An 18,886-nucleotide genomic window follows, 5' to 3' on the forward strand; every position below is an offset into this window, starting at 1 on the left:
TATCCACCTCTTTGGGATTGGAACTCTTGTCAAAGAGGCCCAACTTTCTGTAGGCCAGAAGCCGAAGCTTGCCTCCATGTCTCCCTCCCTCTCCCACCATAATTTTAGCCAAAATGAAGGCCACTGTTCAGAGTGTCACACAAATAATAATGAACATTCTTTCCCCACCACTCGCAGGTAGCAATCTTATTCTGGGGCCCAACCTGCACTTACTGCAAGAGCTCTGTGATCAGTTACCCTTCTCAAATACCCGATATCTAGAGGCAGCTTCTGATGCCCTCTTTGCATGGCCATGCCTCTACGCTGATATAATCAAGTCAGCACATGGAGAGGTAGCAATTAAAGAGGGACAAAAATAAACCCGCATCATGTGTTTATGGGATTATCTCCCACTTGTTTTGTCTGTCCTGAGGTTGGGCGGGGGAGGGGAGAGAAACGTTTTTGGAGCCAAAGATAAGATCATAGGAAGATCGCATTAGGAACAGGTAAAAAGGGCACAGAAGCAGACTATTTCTCACCCTAGCTGCAAAATGAGTCACTACTGTCCAAGGAAAGAAAGAAAAAAGTGCTTTTGACAACAAACCTAGACCACATCATCCGTGGAAGAGAAAGAATATATTCTGCAAATCAAAATGGTGCCCCCTCAAGGCCAGTCATACCATGAGACATAGTGAGGCAATCATCTCAGGTAGCAAATGCTGAGGGGTAGGGTAAGCATTTGAGGTGTTAGAAAACAGAGCATTATGAGCCACCAGCTTTCTCTGTGCTCCCTAAATTAGTGTTCCGTTCTCAGGTACAACAGAAGATGAAGTTCCCTCACCAGTGTTGAAGTAAAATTCAACAATCAGTCCAGTCAGTTTGTATATATGGAAAGGGGGAAGGGTCCCTCTTGTACTCCACCTCAGACAGCAAAATGTATTATGTTGCCTCTAAACAAAAATATCTTAGGTCATGTCCCCTACATAATGCATATCCTACATACACCCACCCAAGCATGCAAATACACACTCAAAGATTGGAGACCATAAAATGGTGCCCTTGTGGAATCGGTTCTGCAACCACTTCACATTGCTTCATGGTAAGGCTGGCCCTCCCAAACCTCATTTTCAAAGCCCTAAGTCATGCTGCATTTCGCCTCCCATATCTTACCATACAAATGACAACCTGGTAGAATAATGACTTAAAAGCGATCTCATCAAATTTAGCTTGTTATGGAACGTAAGAAATATTGTGAGCGCAATGAAACTCAACAAGATGTGGCAATGTAATGCACACAGTGCTACTCTGACAGCACAATCCTATATGTCTACTCAGAAGTAATTCTCATTTGGTTCCTCCCATGTAAATAGGACTACAGCCAGCAAATGGTTCGGGGTGCTTCATATTTGGTATTTTTTTCGACACAGAGTCGACCTTCATATAGAGAAAACCTGTGAAAATCATGTAATGATTTGCCATAATAAAGTAAGATGAAATAGATACTTCAGAGTGATTATTCACACGCAATGGTGTGAATGAGCGGATATGGTCTTTCCCCAAAACTAAGGTTCTCTCTAGGTAGGAAATACGTCACATATGAAATAGCCCTTACCTGATAGTGGATGTTATGTTCACTATGGTAATCGGCCCCCTTTTAACAAATGCTCTTCTGCATACTCCCACTTTTTAAAGCAGGGGGCAGAACCTCTGTCAGCATGAAGGCCAAATTTACTTTTTGCAGAATCTCTTGAGGGCTGCATTCCAGTGGTGGACAGGGCTGAAGGCAAAATGGTTCAGTCCAAAATGCCAGCATAATACCAGCCAGTGTGGTGTAGTGGCTATGGTGTTGGGCTGGGAGTCGGGAGATCTGGGTTCTAGTCTCCACTCGGCCATGGAAACCCACTGGGTGACTTTGGGCCAGTCACAACCTCTCAGCCCAACCTACCTCACAGAGTTGTTGTTGTGAGGATAACATGGAGAGGAGGAGGATTATGTATGCCGCCTTGGGTTCCTTGGAGGAAAAAAGGCGGGATATAAATGTAATAAATAATAATAATAATAATAATAATAATAATAATAATAATAATAATTTAGCTTAACGCCCTTACGGCCTGTACTTAAGCCCTAGGAGAGGCATTTCAACCTTTTAGAATGGGGAGAAAACTGCACAAAAGCTAGGAAACCACTCAATGATCGATGGTTGTGGGGAAAGGGGGGAAGGGACTTGGCCATTTGGGGAATCCCGGAGAGCTGGATTGGGACCCGAAGTGGGCTGGATTTGGCCCCTGAGCCTCAGGTTCCACACTCCCCTGTTTTAAAGAGTACAGAACTAAATAATAAATAAATGTTGTTCTTATGTGGTCAGCCAGTGTGATGTAGTGGTTAGAGTGTTGGACTGGGATGCAGGAGATCCGGATTCTAGTCCCCATTTGGCCATGAAGCTCACTGGGTGACTTTGGGACAGACGTTGACTCTCAGCCTAAGCTACCTCACAGGATTGTTGTGAGGATAAAATGGAGAGGAGGAAGACCATGTCTTCCCTTGGGGTTCCTTGCAAGAGGAAAAAAGGTGGGATATAAATATAGTAATACTTTAAAAACAGGATTTTAAAATTAAACTATTTGGCCCGTTGACCACCAGAGGGCTCTCTCTCTTCAGAGGTGTCATCTTTCTTCACAAGGAGGCAAGTGGTGCTATGCTATGGAAGGTCTGGCTGCCCACGAGCCATCACGATATAATTTAAACTTTACATTTCAAGGGGAAGGTAGGCTCAAAAACAACATTGACAATGGAATTATGGAAGAAGACACAAGTGGGATCTCTTTGATTATATGCTGGCCCTATGCTATTCACCCAGCTCTCACTTTACATAAAATTTTTCACATTGTCATCATGGAGTGAAACCAGTTAAGACAGCATTAAGATCCCTTCCTTGCCTGTAAAGAAGTGACCTGGGGTTGATGATGATTGATGATAAATCAAAGGAATGTGAAACCTTTGGAGAGCACTAGACCATTGCCTGATCCCTACCTCCGAAACCTGAAAAAGCCCATTCAGCTTGTAACCTCCGGGCTGCTGTACTTAATGGATAATTGAACTGAAGTGAGAGGCTGCAGAAGTGGATAGCCGTAGTTTTTGTTATACAAAAACCCCTCTTCTGCTGTGCTTGCATGACTCTCCTTCACCCCTACAACCCCCGGATCAGCAGCACGGGCAGATGAGCCTCAACAGACCACTAGAGCAGCTGTGGAACCATTATTTGTTATATTTTTATGTTGCCCTTCCTCCAAAAGAATCACGATAGCATATATCGCTCCCCATCCCACATTATCCTCCAAGCAACTCTGTGAGGTTGGTGAGGCTGAGTAGTACAAGACAAATAGCCGAAGGAGCAATGTTCAAAATCGCTAGGATTCTCCAAACACTGTCTTGCCATTTGTCTTGTACCTGATTCATTCTTGCTCTGCGCAAATGGGGAAATTGTGCAAACTGAGCAGCGATTGAACATGAAATCTGCACAAATTTTGTACTTTGTGCAACATTCCTCCTTAGACTAAAGCAGGGATGATTCAACCTACAGGGGAATCTTCACAAGTTACAAAATTTGCATAAAAACAAACCGGGAAATTTGTGCAAATCGAACAAAAGCACATTTCCAGCAATTTGCAAACATTTGCAGCAGACACATGCTTGCATACGTATTCGGAGTTTGAACAGGGCATGCTCACATGTTTTGCAAGCAAAAATAAAATTCGCATATATCTTTAAGTCCTAAAGATCAAGACTCCCCAAGGCCACCAATGAGCATCATAGCAGAGCTGGGTTTGACCATGGGTCTCCTCAATTCCAATCTGACATTGTATTCCTGCTGTCCACAACATGGTGCCCTCCAGATTTGTTGGAATCCAATTCCCATCATCCCCATCCAACATGGCCATTGGCAGTGCTGGCCAGGGATGGTGCAAGATGGAGTCCAACACAGTTGTGGGGCACCTGGTTGGGGAAGGCTGGTCTGCCCATCACACCACACTGACAACTACTGGCGCTTCAGAACCTGCTGACCAAAAATGGGGAAGCCCCAATGACAGCTCCACAAGGTTTGGTCTCTGGCTCACTAGTTTGCAGGAGGATTCTGAAGCTCAGCTACTTGCTGTGCATGCAGTTGTAGGAGAGAAAGATATAGCAAAATCCTGTTATGCTAGTCAGTGTGAAAAGTTACCCCATACACTGACCGTACTGGAGCACAGTACTGAGTTCTGAAGAAAAGCTCACTGGTCCTGCTTTGGGTTTTCTCAACAAGATGGAGAGGGCATGCCTGTATGTGTTCATTAGCACTTTCCCCTCATGGGAACGTTCAGCTATAAACTCTGCAATTTCTCCCCCATTCTCTAGCTCTTAAGGGAATCACTGGATGGCTGTTTTCCAATGGAAGCTAGATCAGACCTTGTCATTCTCTATTAAAACGCCACGGTGCTTTGCTTTTGTTCCAGTCTCCTTATCTCAGGCTTAACCAAAGCAGCACAACTCTGACTCCTTGGGGGTGGGGGTGGGGGAATTTGCTTAATACCTTCATCCTAGGATTTCTCTAGCTTTCCAACAAGATCAAAGACAAAAGCAGTCCTGCCTCCCATATAAGCCCATGTGCCACCCAGCCAGCCACCCAATTAGTTATCAGAAGCAGATCACTGGGGCTGTTCTTACTCACACATCATCTACAAAGCAGGGATAGGGCATTTGTTGCAAGTAGATCCCTGGAGGCACTTCAACACTGGTCTGGGTCTTGATAATCCCATGCTCAATCATGTCTTGCAGATAGGCAAACCCTCCCCAGATGTACCGCAAATCATCCACTGGGTCAGCTCTTGGACCAGGATCCCAGTACCTGCGAAGACAAAGACAGCACAAACTCAGCCTAGGAAGGTGAAGTCACGGAGGTTCTGATTAGCATCAGAATTACAGTTGTCAGAGCCTGTGGGCCAAACTACACACTACATTAATCAAGGCTGGGTTGAGTATGGAAGGGCCTGGGGCTCAATGGTGGAACCCCTGCTTTGCATGCAGAAGGTCCAAGGTCCAATCCCCACCATCTCCAGGTAGGGCTAAGAAAGAATCCTGCTTGAAATCCTGAAAAGGCTGCTGCTACCAATCAGTGAAGACAATGCTGACCTACATGGACCAATGGTCTGACTCAGTATAAGGCAGCTTCCTATCTCCCTAACTGTACTACAACAGTGGTTCTTATCAAGATAGTCTGTCCACCTTTTACACATTGAATAGTGTATGCCTGAGGGCCAAACTACATTATTACATAAATCCTGTGGTTTGCCCTTGAGCGCAAGTTTCTTCTTTCTTTCACATAAAGCCAGCATCATGCCTCACCTCTTGCACTTCAAAAATTTACTACTACACCCCTGTTTGGGATACCAATAAAAGGCAGCAAAATGTTCATTATTTAGCTTATGATTTAAGGTATTCTGCCTCAGTCACCAAACTGTTATGGCTTTTCTGATGAGTGTTCTAGCTCCAATCACTCTGGGCCCAGGGCCATCCTGCAGTCAAAACATGGGTCATGCTTGTCTTGCATGAGAGACTATCATCACCTGTCTTTGATTTTGTTTGTTTTCTCCACTGCATCAATACCCATACGAATCTTGTATTTCACATGAGGTGGCAGTCGGTTGGCTGTTGGGTCCAGATCAGAAAAGACAACAGCAGCCCAGAACTTGTTTTCCTCCAGAAGATAGAGAGCACGACGAGTCACCCGAAATTCATCAGCGTGGCCTTCAAATTTGTCAAGAGTCAAACACTGCAGAGAGTAGCAAAAGTGTTAGGGATAGTGATAGACAGCAGGGAATCTACATGGGAAATCTACACCAGCAGTCACCTTTGTATGATTCAGGCTCTCATGGGCCCTTTCTACACCTACGGGTATAAAGGGAGAGAGAGGGGGCGATCCCAGACTTACCTGCTTCCAGGATCATCGCCTTCAATCTAAACAGGCTGCGTGACGTCATGGGCATCGTGCCTGTCACGGCTGCCTTTCTTTTTTTAAGGCGCTCCAGCGAAAATTAAAAGGCAAGGGGGGGGGAAGCCCGACCCAACTCCCCACCCCAGCCCCGAGGGCCTTGGACTCCTCCCATCACAGCTCCTTCCCTCTGATGACCCCCGCTACTCGCAGGAAAGAAGCCAGGACGGGCGCCCACACCACCCGTGGTCTTCAGGATCGTCCTGGGACCACATGTCTCAGTTATCCCAGGGAAATGGAGGGATTATCCCTCTCTGATCCCAGCATCCCCTGTGTGTCATTTGGACACACAGGGATGATGCTGGAATAATCCCTGGAAAAAACGGCTGGTGTAGAAAAGGCCATGAAGAAAACAGGACCACGGTCATTTTATTGCTCCTTACTCTAAATCGGCGGAAGGGGGGGGGGATTGCCTGTCAAAGTCTGCATTAGCTCCATCAAAACCTATCAGGGACTGCATTCTACCACCAGGCAGGGCCAGAGCCTAAAGTGGATGTAACCAGAACCAAAGTAGACAGAATTTGCAAAGTGGCCTGAGATTAATCGTTTTTACTCCTTTTAAATTATATATCATTTTGACTTGGTTCATGGTTTAATTTGTTTTTAGCTGTGTATATTTATTGTTTTATACTGTATGCTCTTAACTGTACAGCACCCTGAGATCTTTATGATATAGGGCGGGATACAAATGTTTTAAATAAATAAATAAATCTGCATGAAGCTAGGACAAAACCTGCATGTGGCCATTGGGCTGCAAGATTTTCACTCCTGTTCTAAAACTATACACATTGAAACTTGTTTGAAATTGGATTAATTATCATTGTTTCTCCCATACAACTCCATTCAAATGTTAATTACCAGAAAAAGAAAATTTAACCCAGTTAGAGTCCCTGATATGTTTTCCTCTCTAGAGAGAGGATGAAAAGAAGAGAAGAAAGCCATGTGAAAACAATGGCAGGGCCAGGTAGGGGTGAACACTTTTAGTTGCCATGGGAGACCTTGGTTTTAATGTGTTACAGCCTGAATCAAATGTCACTTTCCCTCCATTTCCCTAGTATGTAACATCTCAACAACCTGTGGTTCCTTGGTAGAGAAACATACAAGACTTGGTTGAAAAACATACAACAGTTGAGAGAGGTCATGAAAGAACAGCAAAATAACAAGCAAAGAACACCAAAGCTGAAACCTTCATCTCAATAAATAAACAGAGATAAAAAGAGAATGCAACACCCCCCCCCCACCTGGAAAATAAGACTGGGAGAGCAAATAAAACGACAAAGCTGAGACGAGGGGAAAGTGCTGCAACCCAAGCAGCTGAGAGAACACTTGGGAGTCAGGTAGGGTGACCATATAAAAAGGAGGACAGGGCTCCTGTATCTTTAACAGTTGCATAGAAAAGGGAATTTCAGCAGGTGTCATTTGTATACGTATATAGAGAACCTGCTGAAATTCCCTCTTCATCACAGCAATTGAAGCTGCAGGAGCTATACTAGAGTGACCAGATTTAAAAGGGCACTTGCAACTTTAACTGGTGTGATGAAGAGGAAATTTCACCAGGTTCCCCATATATACAAATGACACCTGCTGAAATTTCCTTTTCAAGACAACTGTTAAAGATACAAGAGCCCTGTCCTCCTTTTCATATGGTCATCCTAGAGTCAGGGAGCGCACTTGGTAGACACCCAAGATACGGTTCTCCACAGAAATGTGTAGGTAATTCTGGTCAACTCCATCTTAGAATCATAGAATAGTAGGAAGGGGCCTAAAAAGCCATCGAATCCAACCCCCTGCTCAATGCAGGAATCTACCCTAAACTATCCCTGACAGATGGTTGTCCAGCTGCCTCTTGAATGCCTCTAGTGTGGGAGATTCCACAACCTCCCTAAGTAACTGGTTCCATTGTCGTACTGCTCTAACAGTCAGGAAGTTTTTCCTGATGTCACTTCATACTTCAAAAGTGTAGCAGTGAAAAATGATTTCAGTCATAGATGAAAACATGGAAGGGTCCTGAGCACACACAGCCAGTGTGTGTGTGAGAGAAGCCTGACTGAAATCCAAAAGCATAGTCAGGCAATACCTTCACTAGAACCAACCAAAATGTCACAAAAGATTGTGCAAGCTTTCAAGTCCTCCAGAAATCTTCATCAGTCTAGGACCCAGATGGTAGATTTAAAAAAAAAAAAACCGAACAGGGGATGGAAGAAGAATAAAAAACTCCCCAAATTCTGCCAGTCATTCTGTTTAGACCCTGGCTTTAGCTAGACCTACCTCTAAGTCCGTGATGGAGGGGTGAAGATCTCACGATGGTTTTATCGCAAGATCCCCCCTCTATTTACATGCGGTGCGTGATGACCTCAGACGGAAAGGCGTTGCTGCGCCCACCATTTTTTCCAGTTAAAGTGTCAGCAGTGCACAAAAGGTAAGTTATTAAAAAAAACCAAAACTTTCCCTGTTCCCTCCACCCCACCCTTGACGGGCGCAGCTCTGACGGGTGCAGGTCCCAGCTCTTAGTGAGAAATCGCGAGGAGCCTGGACAAACCGTGGGGCCTGGCCACATGTTCCGCGGCCTCAGGCTCAGCCCAAGACCGTGGAAAAACCAGGCCTAAAGGGGAGGTCAAGATCCCGGGGCAAGGGAGGGATCATCCCTCCCTGATCCCGGGATCCCCTGTGCGTCATCTGAATAAACAGGGACGATCTCGGGGATCACCCATCTAGCTATGGCCTCTGTCTCAGAATAGAGATTGCAGTATGAATGAATGAGTCACTGGTAGGTGTAGCAGCTGTCAAATTACACCTAGCATTCTGGGACAAAGAAGAAATTGCTGACCCCCATTTCTGAAAATGTAAAGGCCATCTGTAACTCAGATGTGTCTCTTCCTCCAGAAGAAACACACAGGTTCATTGGTAGGCATATTGAAGTATGATGGAGGCTCCATTGGAAAATGTGTCTTTAACTTGACATACATAGAAACTATGGAACCAAAACGGAATTTTAGGGAAGTAGAGAGCTCAAGGAAGGTTAAAAAGCTCTGTGACAAAGCACTTTTCCTAAATGCTCAAAGTAGTCATCCGCTGGTATCATTTCACTAAGCTCCAGTGTATTACTACAGAGAAAGCAATTGGGAAATGCTATAAATGCCATATATTTACATGGATAGCCTAGCCACAGTGATCCATGCACTAGCAACCTCACAAATAGGCTACTGTAATGTGCTTTATGTGGGGCTGCTTTTGTACCCACTTTGGAAGCTGCCGGCAGTGCAGAATGCAGCAACTAGGATGCTCAGTGGATGCTCAGCACCCACATTAACACAGTATTAAAAGAACATCACTGGCTGCCTATTAGCTACTGAGACATATTCAAGGTTTTGTTGCTGATATTTAAAACCTGAAACATTCAGGACCAGGATACCTTGCTGACCATCTTCCTGTATATACACCAAATTGATCCTTGAGATCCTCAGATGCAGCCTTATTGTTGTCCCATGACCAACAGCGTGTTGTCACGTAATAGTGCGTAAGTGAGCTTTCTCAGTAGTGGCACTGACCCTCTGGAACCCACTCCCATATGTGGTTGGAGGCAAAAACTGTGGCAAACTTTAGGTGCCTCTTGAAGCTGTTTATTCATGCTTTCCCAGACTTAAAATCACACTGCTTTGCTTTACTAGTCCCATTCAGAAGACACCTCAAACCACGGCTTTAAACACAGTGGTTAAGCCAGAAGGCCAGGCTGTGTTCAGAAGACACCTTAAATTATGGCTTTAACCATGGTGGTTAAGCCAGAAAGCCTTATTCATCATGGCTAAAGCCATGGTTTAAAATATCTTCTGAACACAGCCTGGCTTTCTGGCTTAACCACTGTGGTTAAAGCCGTGGTTTAAATGTGTCTTCTGAATGGGGCCACTGTTTTTTGTAACATTTTAATGTATTTATTATTGGTTTTATATCTTATTTTAAGTATTTTTCCTATAAACTGCTTAAAGGTCTTATGCTATCAAGTAGTATATAAATTGTTTAAATAAATAATAATAAATAAATGACATGGCTAGGAATTTGAAAAAAACAAAACAAAAACATAATCACACATCTGTATCTTTCTCCTGCTTCCTAACTCCAAAATTAGGGAGTCGTTATCAGTTTCTCATCTTGGCAAGTGAGTAGACAGTATTCAGTTCCTAAATTGACTGGGAAGAAATGTATTTAATTACCTCACTTCATAGAACGCCACAAAGCTAACTTGTTTGATCTTATCTTCCCAATGATCTCTTGCAGGCCAACAACCAATAATTACTGTACATCAAAGTGCTCACAGACAACTTGTTATTTAACCAGCAGACCTCTCTGCAATGTAAAGTCGCCTTTTGTTTAGCCTTGTCATCTAAAGAAACGGTTTGCCATTTTGTTAAAAGAAACACACACACACACATCTGCCTTTGTATAAGGGTAATGTTCCTACGCTAACAAGATGCCTTCACCCTTAGAAGGATATGACAAGGCTGTAGGTGTTTTTTTAATGGATGCAATAACGAAGATATGTATTTAACTAACGGTATTATTACTATGCACATATGTAAAAGATGGTACATAATGCAGGTTGACCACTGAAGTGAAGGGTCAATCTACATATAATGGCCAGTCACATGAATGCTTTCACCAAGATATCTTTTTTTTAAAACCAAGTCAGTCTGGGGGGAACTTGGGGAGGAGGGATTGCTTATCTCTTTCCCAAAGACTGGTTTTTCAAATCAACGTTTCTTCCCCCATGGTCGTTTTGTCCTTAGGGGTATCAGAGAAATGCATCTGCCCCCCCCCCCCCACTCTAGCTCACTTACCTGCGAGGCTCACAGATTTTAATGTCTTTTTTGTGTTAAAATTCGCTTCTACGTGAGTTGCGGGCGCAATTTGCCTAAATTACACAAATTGCCCCCACAATTTGTGTAATCTACACAACTTGCAGACATAAATATGATTAATGCATACAAACTGTGTCTGTAATTTGCGTGTTAAGCCTATTTACAACTGCAATTTGCACAAATCACAGCTGCAATTTGCGTAAATGCTGCTTTAAATGAGAAAAATATGTGAAAGTTACCAGATTTTTGGAGGGGTGAAACTAGCTCAGCTCACAAATACAAACTGAGCCCCAAAAGGGCCAGATTTCCCCAAGACGGCCATCTCTATTTGTCCTGCAGGGAAAATATCTTGACCATTACAGAGTAACCCATGCATAAATATTAGCAATAGTAACAATAGTAGTTAGGATCCAAAGAAACAATTTCCACAGGATAGCTGTGTTCGTACCCTAAAGACTAACACATTTATTCTGGCATTAGTTTTCATGGACTATGGCCCACTTCATCAGATGCATGGAGTATTATGGGAATGACCAATGTGAATGACGTGTTTTGTCACTATCAGTACTTTCTACATGTAAATTTCTTTTGACCTCACTGCTTACAATTGTGCATTCTACACATCCACTCATACACACGCACACACACACTCACACTGAATAATCTGAAACTCCCCATAATATTCTGTGCATCTGATAAAGTGGGCTATAAAAAGTCCACGAAAGCTTTGTCAGAATAAATTTGTTCACCTTTAAGGTGCTAAGGGATGCTTTGCTGTTTAGGATCCAAAGAGTTACTTTAGGCACTTGAATAGGGCCTGGCTATGCCCACTGAGCTTTCTGACTTTTTTCTCTTTTAACTAAAGACTCATAGCACATCATAAGCTGTTTTTGGAAACCTTCTGTTTCAAAAACAGTTTGCCATGTAGCATGGGAAGCTGCTGCTCAAGAGTCATGTCCCCAAAGCCATGCAGAACTAGTGGAATAGGGTTTTTTCTAGATCAAGGTAGTAAACAATTACAATCAGAAGTAACTGTAGGAAATTTATTATTTTGGAGAAGCACCCTTCGTAGAAAACAAAACACAATACCACTCCAGGTTTTATTTTATTATATGATGAAAAGGTGCTTTTGTAAGAACCCCTCTCTGTATCCTCTCTATTTTTAACTCGGATTTGCCTAAAAAGCAACAAAATAATACTTAATATTTATATAATGCATAGCATTTATGATTTAGTAATAAACTGTAATCCATGCATCAAGTCAGAAAATCAGGGGGCTTTCAATCCTGTTAGGAGACTGCCACACACTTAGATAGATAGATATAACAGACCACACACAAATAGGTTTAAGTCTGTTTAATTAAACATTTCGAGTTCCACCTTTCCTTGGTTACACAGATAGGTGTGTGTGTGTGTGTGTGTGTGTGTGTGTGAGATATTTTCATAGTCTCTTTAGAAGTTTTAAGGCAGTAAATCACTTTTTGCACAGTGCCCTGAGCTATTAATATCAATAATACAGAAATCCAATAAAACAGATTAAAAAACCCACAAGTGTCGGGACTACAAGGTTTACCACTAAATAGACCTGTTGGTTTTTGTTTTACAAATGATTGTTTATACTGAATTGCCTTTCTTCATTATTTATGTGAGGTCTGCCCCACCCATAGCCATCAGTCAGAAAGATATGAGGCCATCATTAAAGCCTGTCAAGCCCACTCCTTAAAGCCCCAAGGGAAGTAATCACCCCATTGTTCAACTTAGCTCTCATCCTGTCCCATGCCAAAAGTTCACCTTTGTACCATACTTTTTGCTCAGTTAATGAAATCCCAAACTTCATGCAATGTCTGATTGCAAGCATTTATCTGAAAGACTATTTTGACCATGCTCATCATATGGTTGTACCTCAGAAAAGAATGAGAAGTTAAAAGTTACACCATTCCAAAATGTTGTAAGGCTAGCAGATTTTTCCTAGAATTGCACTAGCGCTAGCAGATTATTCTTAGAGTTAAATTTCCATGAATTCTTCTTGGGCTATGTCCAGCTCAAACTACACATGCATCATATACAGTGTCCCCCTTCCCCTGTTTTTTGATCTAAGCCAACCTCCCATGCAGTACAATTGATAGAGGGAGGGGAACACATAATCCTTTCTTCTTTATTGGTTTTTCACATCCAAATAGTTCCCTGAGTTGCTTTTCAGTAATGGCACCTCACCATTGGAACACCCTTCCCCAGAAAAATACATGTTTGCTGGGGATGATGGGAGTTGTAGTGCAAAGCATCTGGAGGGCACAAGATTGAGGAAGGTTGACCATGAAGACAACCATACTTGGAAATTGGTCCATCCTCATATCAACCTCGTTCATATGTAACAACAATTCATGGATTGTTTAACCCACAAATTGTTGGGGCTATGTGGGAGAAAGTGAGCACACTGCCTCCTGCCCATTTGCTGCTTCTGCTTTGCATCCAGTTTCTCAAACAATCCAAGAACACTCCATTCCTGGGTTTTTTGATGTAATGTCTGAATCAGGTGGAGGGCCTTCTCTGTTGTGGCACCCCGGCTGTGGAATGAGCTCTCTAAGGAGGTTCGCTTGGCACCTACATTATATTCTTTTAGATGCCAGGTGAAGACCTTTTTATTCTCCCAGTATTTTAACAGTCTATAAATTAATTTTAACTTTGCTGTTTTAAATTTGTATTTTAAATTTGTATTTTTGCATTGCTGCTGTTTATATCTTGGTTGTGCTTTTATATTGTATTTTATATTATGGTTTTATACTGTTGTTTTATACTTTGAATTGTCTTAATTTTGTAAACCGCCCAGAGAGCTTCGGCTATTGGGCGGTATAGAAATGCAATAAATAAATAAATAAATAAATAAATCCTGAGCTCTGGCTTGTTGAGGGAATTTTGGCCAAACAACAAATCATGAGTTCAAATCTGGGTTGTTTGTCCCTCAACAACCCAGAGTTCTGAGTTTGGATATGCCGTTCCTGGGTTGTGGTGAGTAGAAGTGGTGAGGATGCAAGAGCATGTGGAAAGCAGTACATATACTCACTCACTCACTCATGGGTTGTTGTTACGTGCAAATCAGGCCACTGAAAAGAAACCACATATGCCGATCTTACCTCTAGGTACTGGTGAACCATATGCAGAACTTGGTTGGTGACACTGAAGACATTTCTCCAATCAAAGTTCACCACACCCTCCTTTCTTCTCTCAGGTGGACCATTGTAGAGAAAATTGATAATGTCTTCTGCAGTTAAATCTTCAGAATGCAGCTGCTCATTTAAGAAACCTTTCACTGTAGGGTTTTGCAAAGTGTCCTATGGGAAAATATCAGGTTTAAATTCACATATTATATTGGTACATGCACTTTTATTATTATATCAGTCCAGCTGGGAAACTACAACCTTGATGATTCTTAGGGAGTACCTAAATGTTACCTGCCAAATACATGTTCCCAAATCTGCATTTATCAAGATAGCACAAATTCAGAGAAAGAGAGCATTTACAGAGGGAGGTGCTTACCATGATCCTTACCATGCCCGCTGATTGTTCCCTTCAAACACCACTTCCCAAAGCTGTTTTCCTACTTGCCATATTTCCTTCCAGTTCCAAAGCCCAACTAGGGAAAAAATGATTTAAAGTAGGAGGGGCACATTTGGCAAGGGAAGCGTTAAGCAACGCCCACACCCCCCACTCACTGAGCCTGCTCTGCAAGTGTCCCACCTGGCTCCTGTCACTTCTCTGTGGACACTTAATTACTTCCTGTTTTCAAACAGGAAGTAAACAAGGTGCATGAGGGCCATTCAGTCCCTCGTTGTGAACACGCTGCTTCTCCCACACACAGCAGGAGAGAGCAGCAACTTCGTCTTAAAAAATATTTCAGAGCTTTTCTGGTTTTTCTTGTGGCGCAAGGAAGACCAGAAGGGGTGGAAGGCGTGCAAGAGGCAGACAAAATCATGTGAGCTACCTCCGAGGAATCCATGAGTGCCCAGTAACGAGCATGCAATAAAACGCTCGTCGGATGGAGCTTTCTGTCTACATATAGGCTAAATATAAACCTGGCCCATTAAGAAGAAAACATCTTTGCACACTAAGGTAAGTTATACAGTTCTCAACAATAAACGCTTGGAAGTTCATAATCCATCTCTTTAAACTGAATGTCAGGACAGGGAGAGGCAGATGACTAAAACCTGAGGTCCAAGATGCAAAATAGTGGCACGGGTGGGTGGACACCCACTAAGAACTAAGGCACGGTACTCAGCTCAGGAATTTGCAATCAGTTCCAGAACCAAGCTCATGAGTCCTTTTGCCCGCAAATCCACTCCTGGTTTCTCGTCAAAGTGTTCTTTTCGGGGAGTGGAAAAGCTTTTCAGCTGTTGGTATTGTTAGATAATAGGGAGTCGGAAACCCATGCCGATCTATGCAAACCTCCCAGAGATCTACCAGCAGATCCCGATCTACCTTCTGCCGATGTCTTTCAATGCCTTGATAGCTAGGGACTTGGCCTGCACATCCTGATTGGCATCTGCTGCTGAAAAAGGAAGTCTGGCTCATCATCCATTTGGCAGAATTGCCCCGTTCATTCCCATGCAGGGAGAGACCTTCCCTCTGATCCTCCTCCCCTGTACTGAAAGTGCATGTGTTCCATGCAAGTACTTTGGACTTTCTTTGATACCAGGCAGCCAATTCCCAAACTGTGCTTAAACTCCACATTTCATCATCCAGCACCCACCCACCCAAATTGGCTTGCCCATTTGCTAGCTTGCTTAAATGAGTAATTTTAGGAGAAAACCCAGAACGTTTACACTACCTGGGGTGGGAGTGGCAGTTACTATCTTTATATAGAAAGTTCAATCTGAGAAGGAGGGTCTGGTCAGAAGAAGACAATGACACGGATTTATCCTGTAAGTGAGGAGGATAATCCTACATAATCCTTGACTAGGTCTGACACCTTTATCTAACCAGCTCCTCAGAGGCTAAGGGCTTCACCACACCAAGATTTTTATCCCCCAGTTTGCCAGGGCTTCTGCTTCTGGATGCTTTGCTCCTTTGAATCAAAGACTTCCTGTCTTGGTAAATTCTATATGTTTCATTATACAGCCACTAGATGGCATTGCTGATTTATCACATTAATGTCCCTTCTTGCTTTATCTCCAACCTTTTTGAAAGTGGAATAAAGGGAGTAAAGTGCAGTACACATCCTGGAGGTTGGCAATGTCATGTAAAGGACCCTCAAACTTCTGTGAGTGGCCAATCACAAGTGTGCAATAAACCACTGGTGTAGAAATGCTGTGTTGCCACATGGGTGTGGCATGGCCCCTTCTCCAAAACAACCATATCCAATGACACTCAAAGTGTTCATGGAAGAGCGATCTATCAAAGCCCTGATAGCTAAACGTTTGCCTGCTCAAAGTCCCATCTGAGTACCAGAGGCTGGGGACAAACAATGTCCTCCTTTCAAGCTGTCAGGGGTAGAATCAGAAGGTTGGAAGGCACGTTGGAGATCATTTAGTCCAACCACCTGCTTGATGCAGAATCTGCAATGCAGGATGCAGCAACAGCTGCTCTCCCCAATCTTCACACCGGACGTGGTCTGAAGGCACATGAGACAGCCACCTTACTGAAGCTAAGCAGGTCTGAGTCTGGTCAGTGCTTGGAGGAGAGAAGTTTGGGAACCACATGAAGCCATCTTGAGTTCCATGATGGAAGAAAGGTGGAATATAAATGTAATAATAAATAAACAAAAATAAAACCTGGTGCCCTCCAGATCTTTTGGACTTCAACTTCTATCATCCCCATCAAGCACAGTCAATAGTCAGGAATGCTGGAACTTGTACTCCAAGACATCTACTAGGCACCAGATTGAGGAAGGCAGTGCTACAGCATCCCTGACCAGTGGCTGTCCAGCCTCTGCTTAAATACTTACAGCAAAGGAGAAACCCCCTCCCCACTCTTAAAAGAGGACCCTTGGCAAACAGCCCTTGCCCATAGGTGATTTCTCCTAACATTTAGCCAAAACCTGCTTCCCTGCAATTTCCACCCTTCGGTTCTAGACCTGTCCTTGGAGCAACACAGAACAAGTCTGCTCCGTCTTCTGCATGACAACCAGAGTAGATCCTGCTGGAAACAGAGAACACCAGACCAGGTGGGCTTTACGCAGTCCTGGCCAGCCAATCATTATGCTCTTAAGATTCATTCTTATTCAAAGGTTGCATTTGACTGCCCACATCCTACATTGAATTAACATTAAATTAGAAGTAAGGCATCTGTACGTACCCGGATCATGTTCATTTGCACGCTGTCTTGGAAGAAGTTCCACACCTGAGGTCCCACTTCTTTCCAGGCTTTAGCCAGGAGTTGGAGTCGCTCAAGTTCCTCAAATGTGGAATTTGCCTGTGGCATTAAGAAGATGTTGCAGAAGGAAGACGAAAAGAGAGTAAGCACGCATTACAAGTGTCAACCACCTTGCTAAATACCACAGATAGATAGATAGATAGATATATGGGAGATATTCTGGAATTTGAGGATGACTCTATGACTTCTCACATTTGGCGGGCAAATCAGTGAAACTTTGTAATGGGTTTGCCAGGCTGCCAACTGTATGCACTGGGTAAAATTCAGCACAAGATGTGGAAGGCCAGCTTTTCTGAGGCCCTTCCCATAAAAAAGGATTTCAACAAAACAAAACAAAAAAGGAAAAAAACATGGTTCTACTGTAGGTGTGAGGAATCTGTGGCCTTCTAGATTAAAGGTTGGGAACCAAATTAAGGATCAGAGGCCAAATCTGCCTGGGATCCCAATAAGCCACCCAGCATTTCCTAGACGGTCCCACCCCTTTCTCCCAACCACCAATCATTGGATGTTTTCCAGGCCTTTGAGTCAGGAGTCTGAATGCTGCTGGATTACAACCAGTGGAAGCTGGTGGCTCCAATGTCAGTGCAGTGGTGAATCCGCTCCGAGTTTCAGTCGGATCTCCAAAGGAGTTATCCAAGTTACCTTGGATGGCTCTTTTAGAGTTCTGACTGAAACACGGAGCGATGCACTGACATTGGAGCCACCAGCCTCCACTGATTACAACTACTATCATTCCTGACTATTTCCCATGCTGGTTGGGCTGATGGGTGTTGAATTCCAACACCACCCCTGCTTTACATAGTTATCATGTTTTGGAGAGCAGACACTGTCCTAACACAGAAATGGATAAAGGAGATCCAACAACCTCACCATAGGCAAAGGCTATCAATGACAGTGTCTGAACCTGAAGTGAAATAAGGCTTATTAATATTTTAGCAGTAGGCACCTATGAGAATGGTTTGGGGTGCACAAAATCATATAAAGCATACTTGCTCAGGTGCAAGTGGTATCAAGATGTGGAATCAGTTTCCCTGAGCCTGCCAGAGTACATGACAGGGAAAAGGAAGTGGACAAATGGCAGCCAGAACAGGTTGAACACCCTTCATCCGGTCAGCAGAACCACCCACTAACAGCATCTCAGTCTTGTCTGGATTGAGCTTCAGTTTATTAGCCCTCATCCAGTCCATTGTCGTGGCCAGGCACGGGTTCAGCACATCCACAGCCTTACCTGATGAAGATGAAAAGGAGAAATAGAGCTGTGTGTCATCAGCATACTGATGACAACATACTCCAAAACTCTGGATGACCGCACTCAACAGTTTCATGTAGATGTTGAACAGCATGGGCAATAGTCATGACTGACCCCTGCGGAACCCCATACTGGATAATCCACGGGGCCAAGCAATGTCTCCCAAGCACCACCTTCTGGAGCCGACCCATCAAGTAGGAGTAGAACCACTGCCATGCAGTACCTCCTGCTCCCAACTTGGACAGCCATCCCAGAAGGATACCATGGTTGATGGTATCAAAATCCGCTGAGAGATCAAGGAGAATCCACAGAGTCACACTCCCCGTGTCTTTCTCCTGACAGAGGTCATCATACAGGGCGACCAAGACTGTTTCTGTACCAAAACCAGGCCTGAAACCTGACTGAAATGGATCC

General features: G+C 43.6%; 1 protein-coding gene across 1 annotated transcript in view; it reads right to left on the reverse strand.

Moving 5' to 3' along the window:
* Positions 1 to 18,886, reverse strand: part of ABCA4 (ATP binding cassette subfamily A member 4) — a 129,286-nt gene that overhangs the window by 72,546 nt on the left and 37,854 nt on the right. The window contains exons 10-13 of the mRNA XM_063132547.1: positions 17,146 to 17,262; positions 13,989 to 14,186; positions 5,580 to 5,785; positions 4,685 to 4,861 (exon numbers count right to left, since the gene is read on the reverse strand). Coding sequence (XP_062988617.1) covers positions 4,685 to 4,861; positions 5,580 to 5,785; positions 13,989 to 14,186; positions 17,146 to 17,262 — 698 coding nt within the window. The remainder of the gene's footprint in view (positions 1 to 4,684; positions 4,862 to 5,579; positions 5,786 to 13,988; positions 14,187 to 17,145; positions 17,263 to 18,886) is intronic.

Source organism: Elgaria multicarinata, chromosome 1, assembly GCF_023053635.1.
Source record: "Elgaria multicarinata webbii isolate HBS135686 ecotype San Diego chromosome 1, rElgMul1.1.pri, whole genome shotgun sequence".
Lineage (NCBI taxonomy): Eukaryota > Metazoa > Chordata > Lepidosauria > Squamata > Anguidae > Elgaria > Elgaria multicarinata.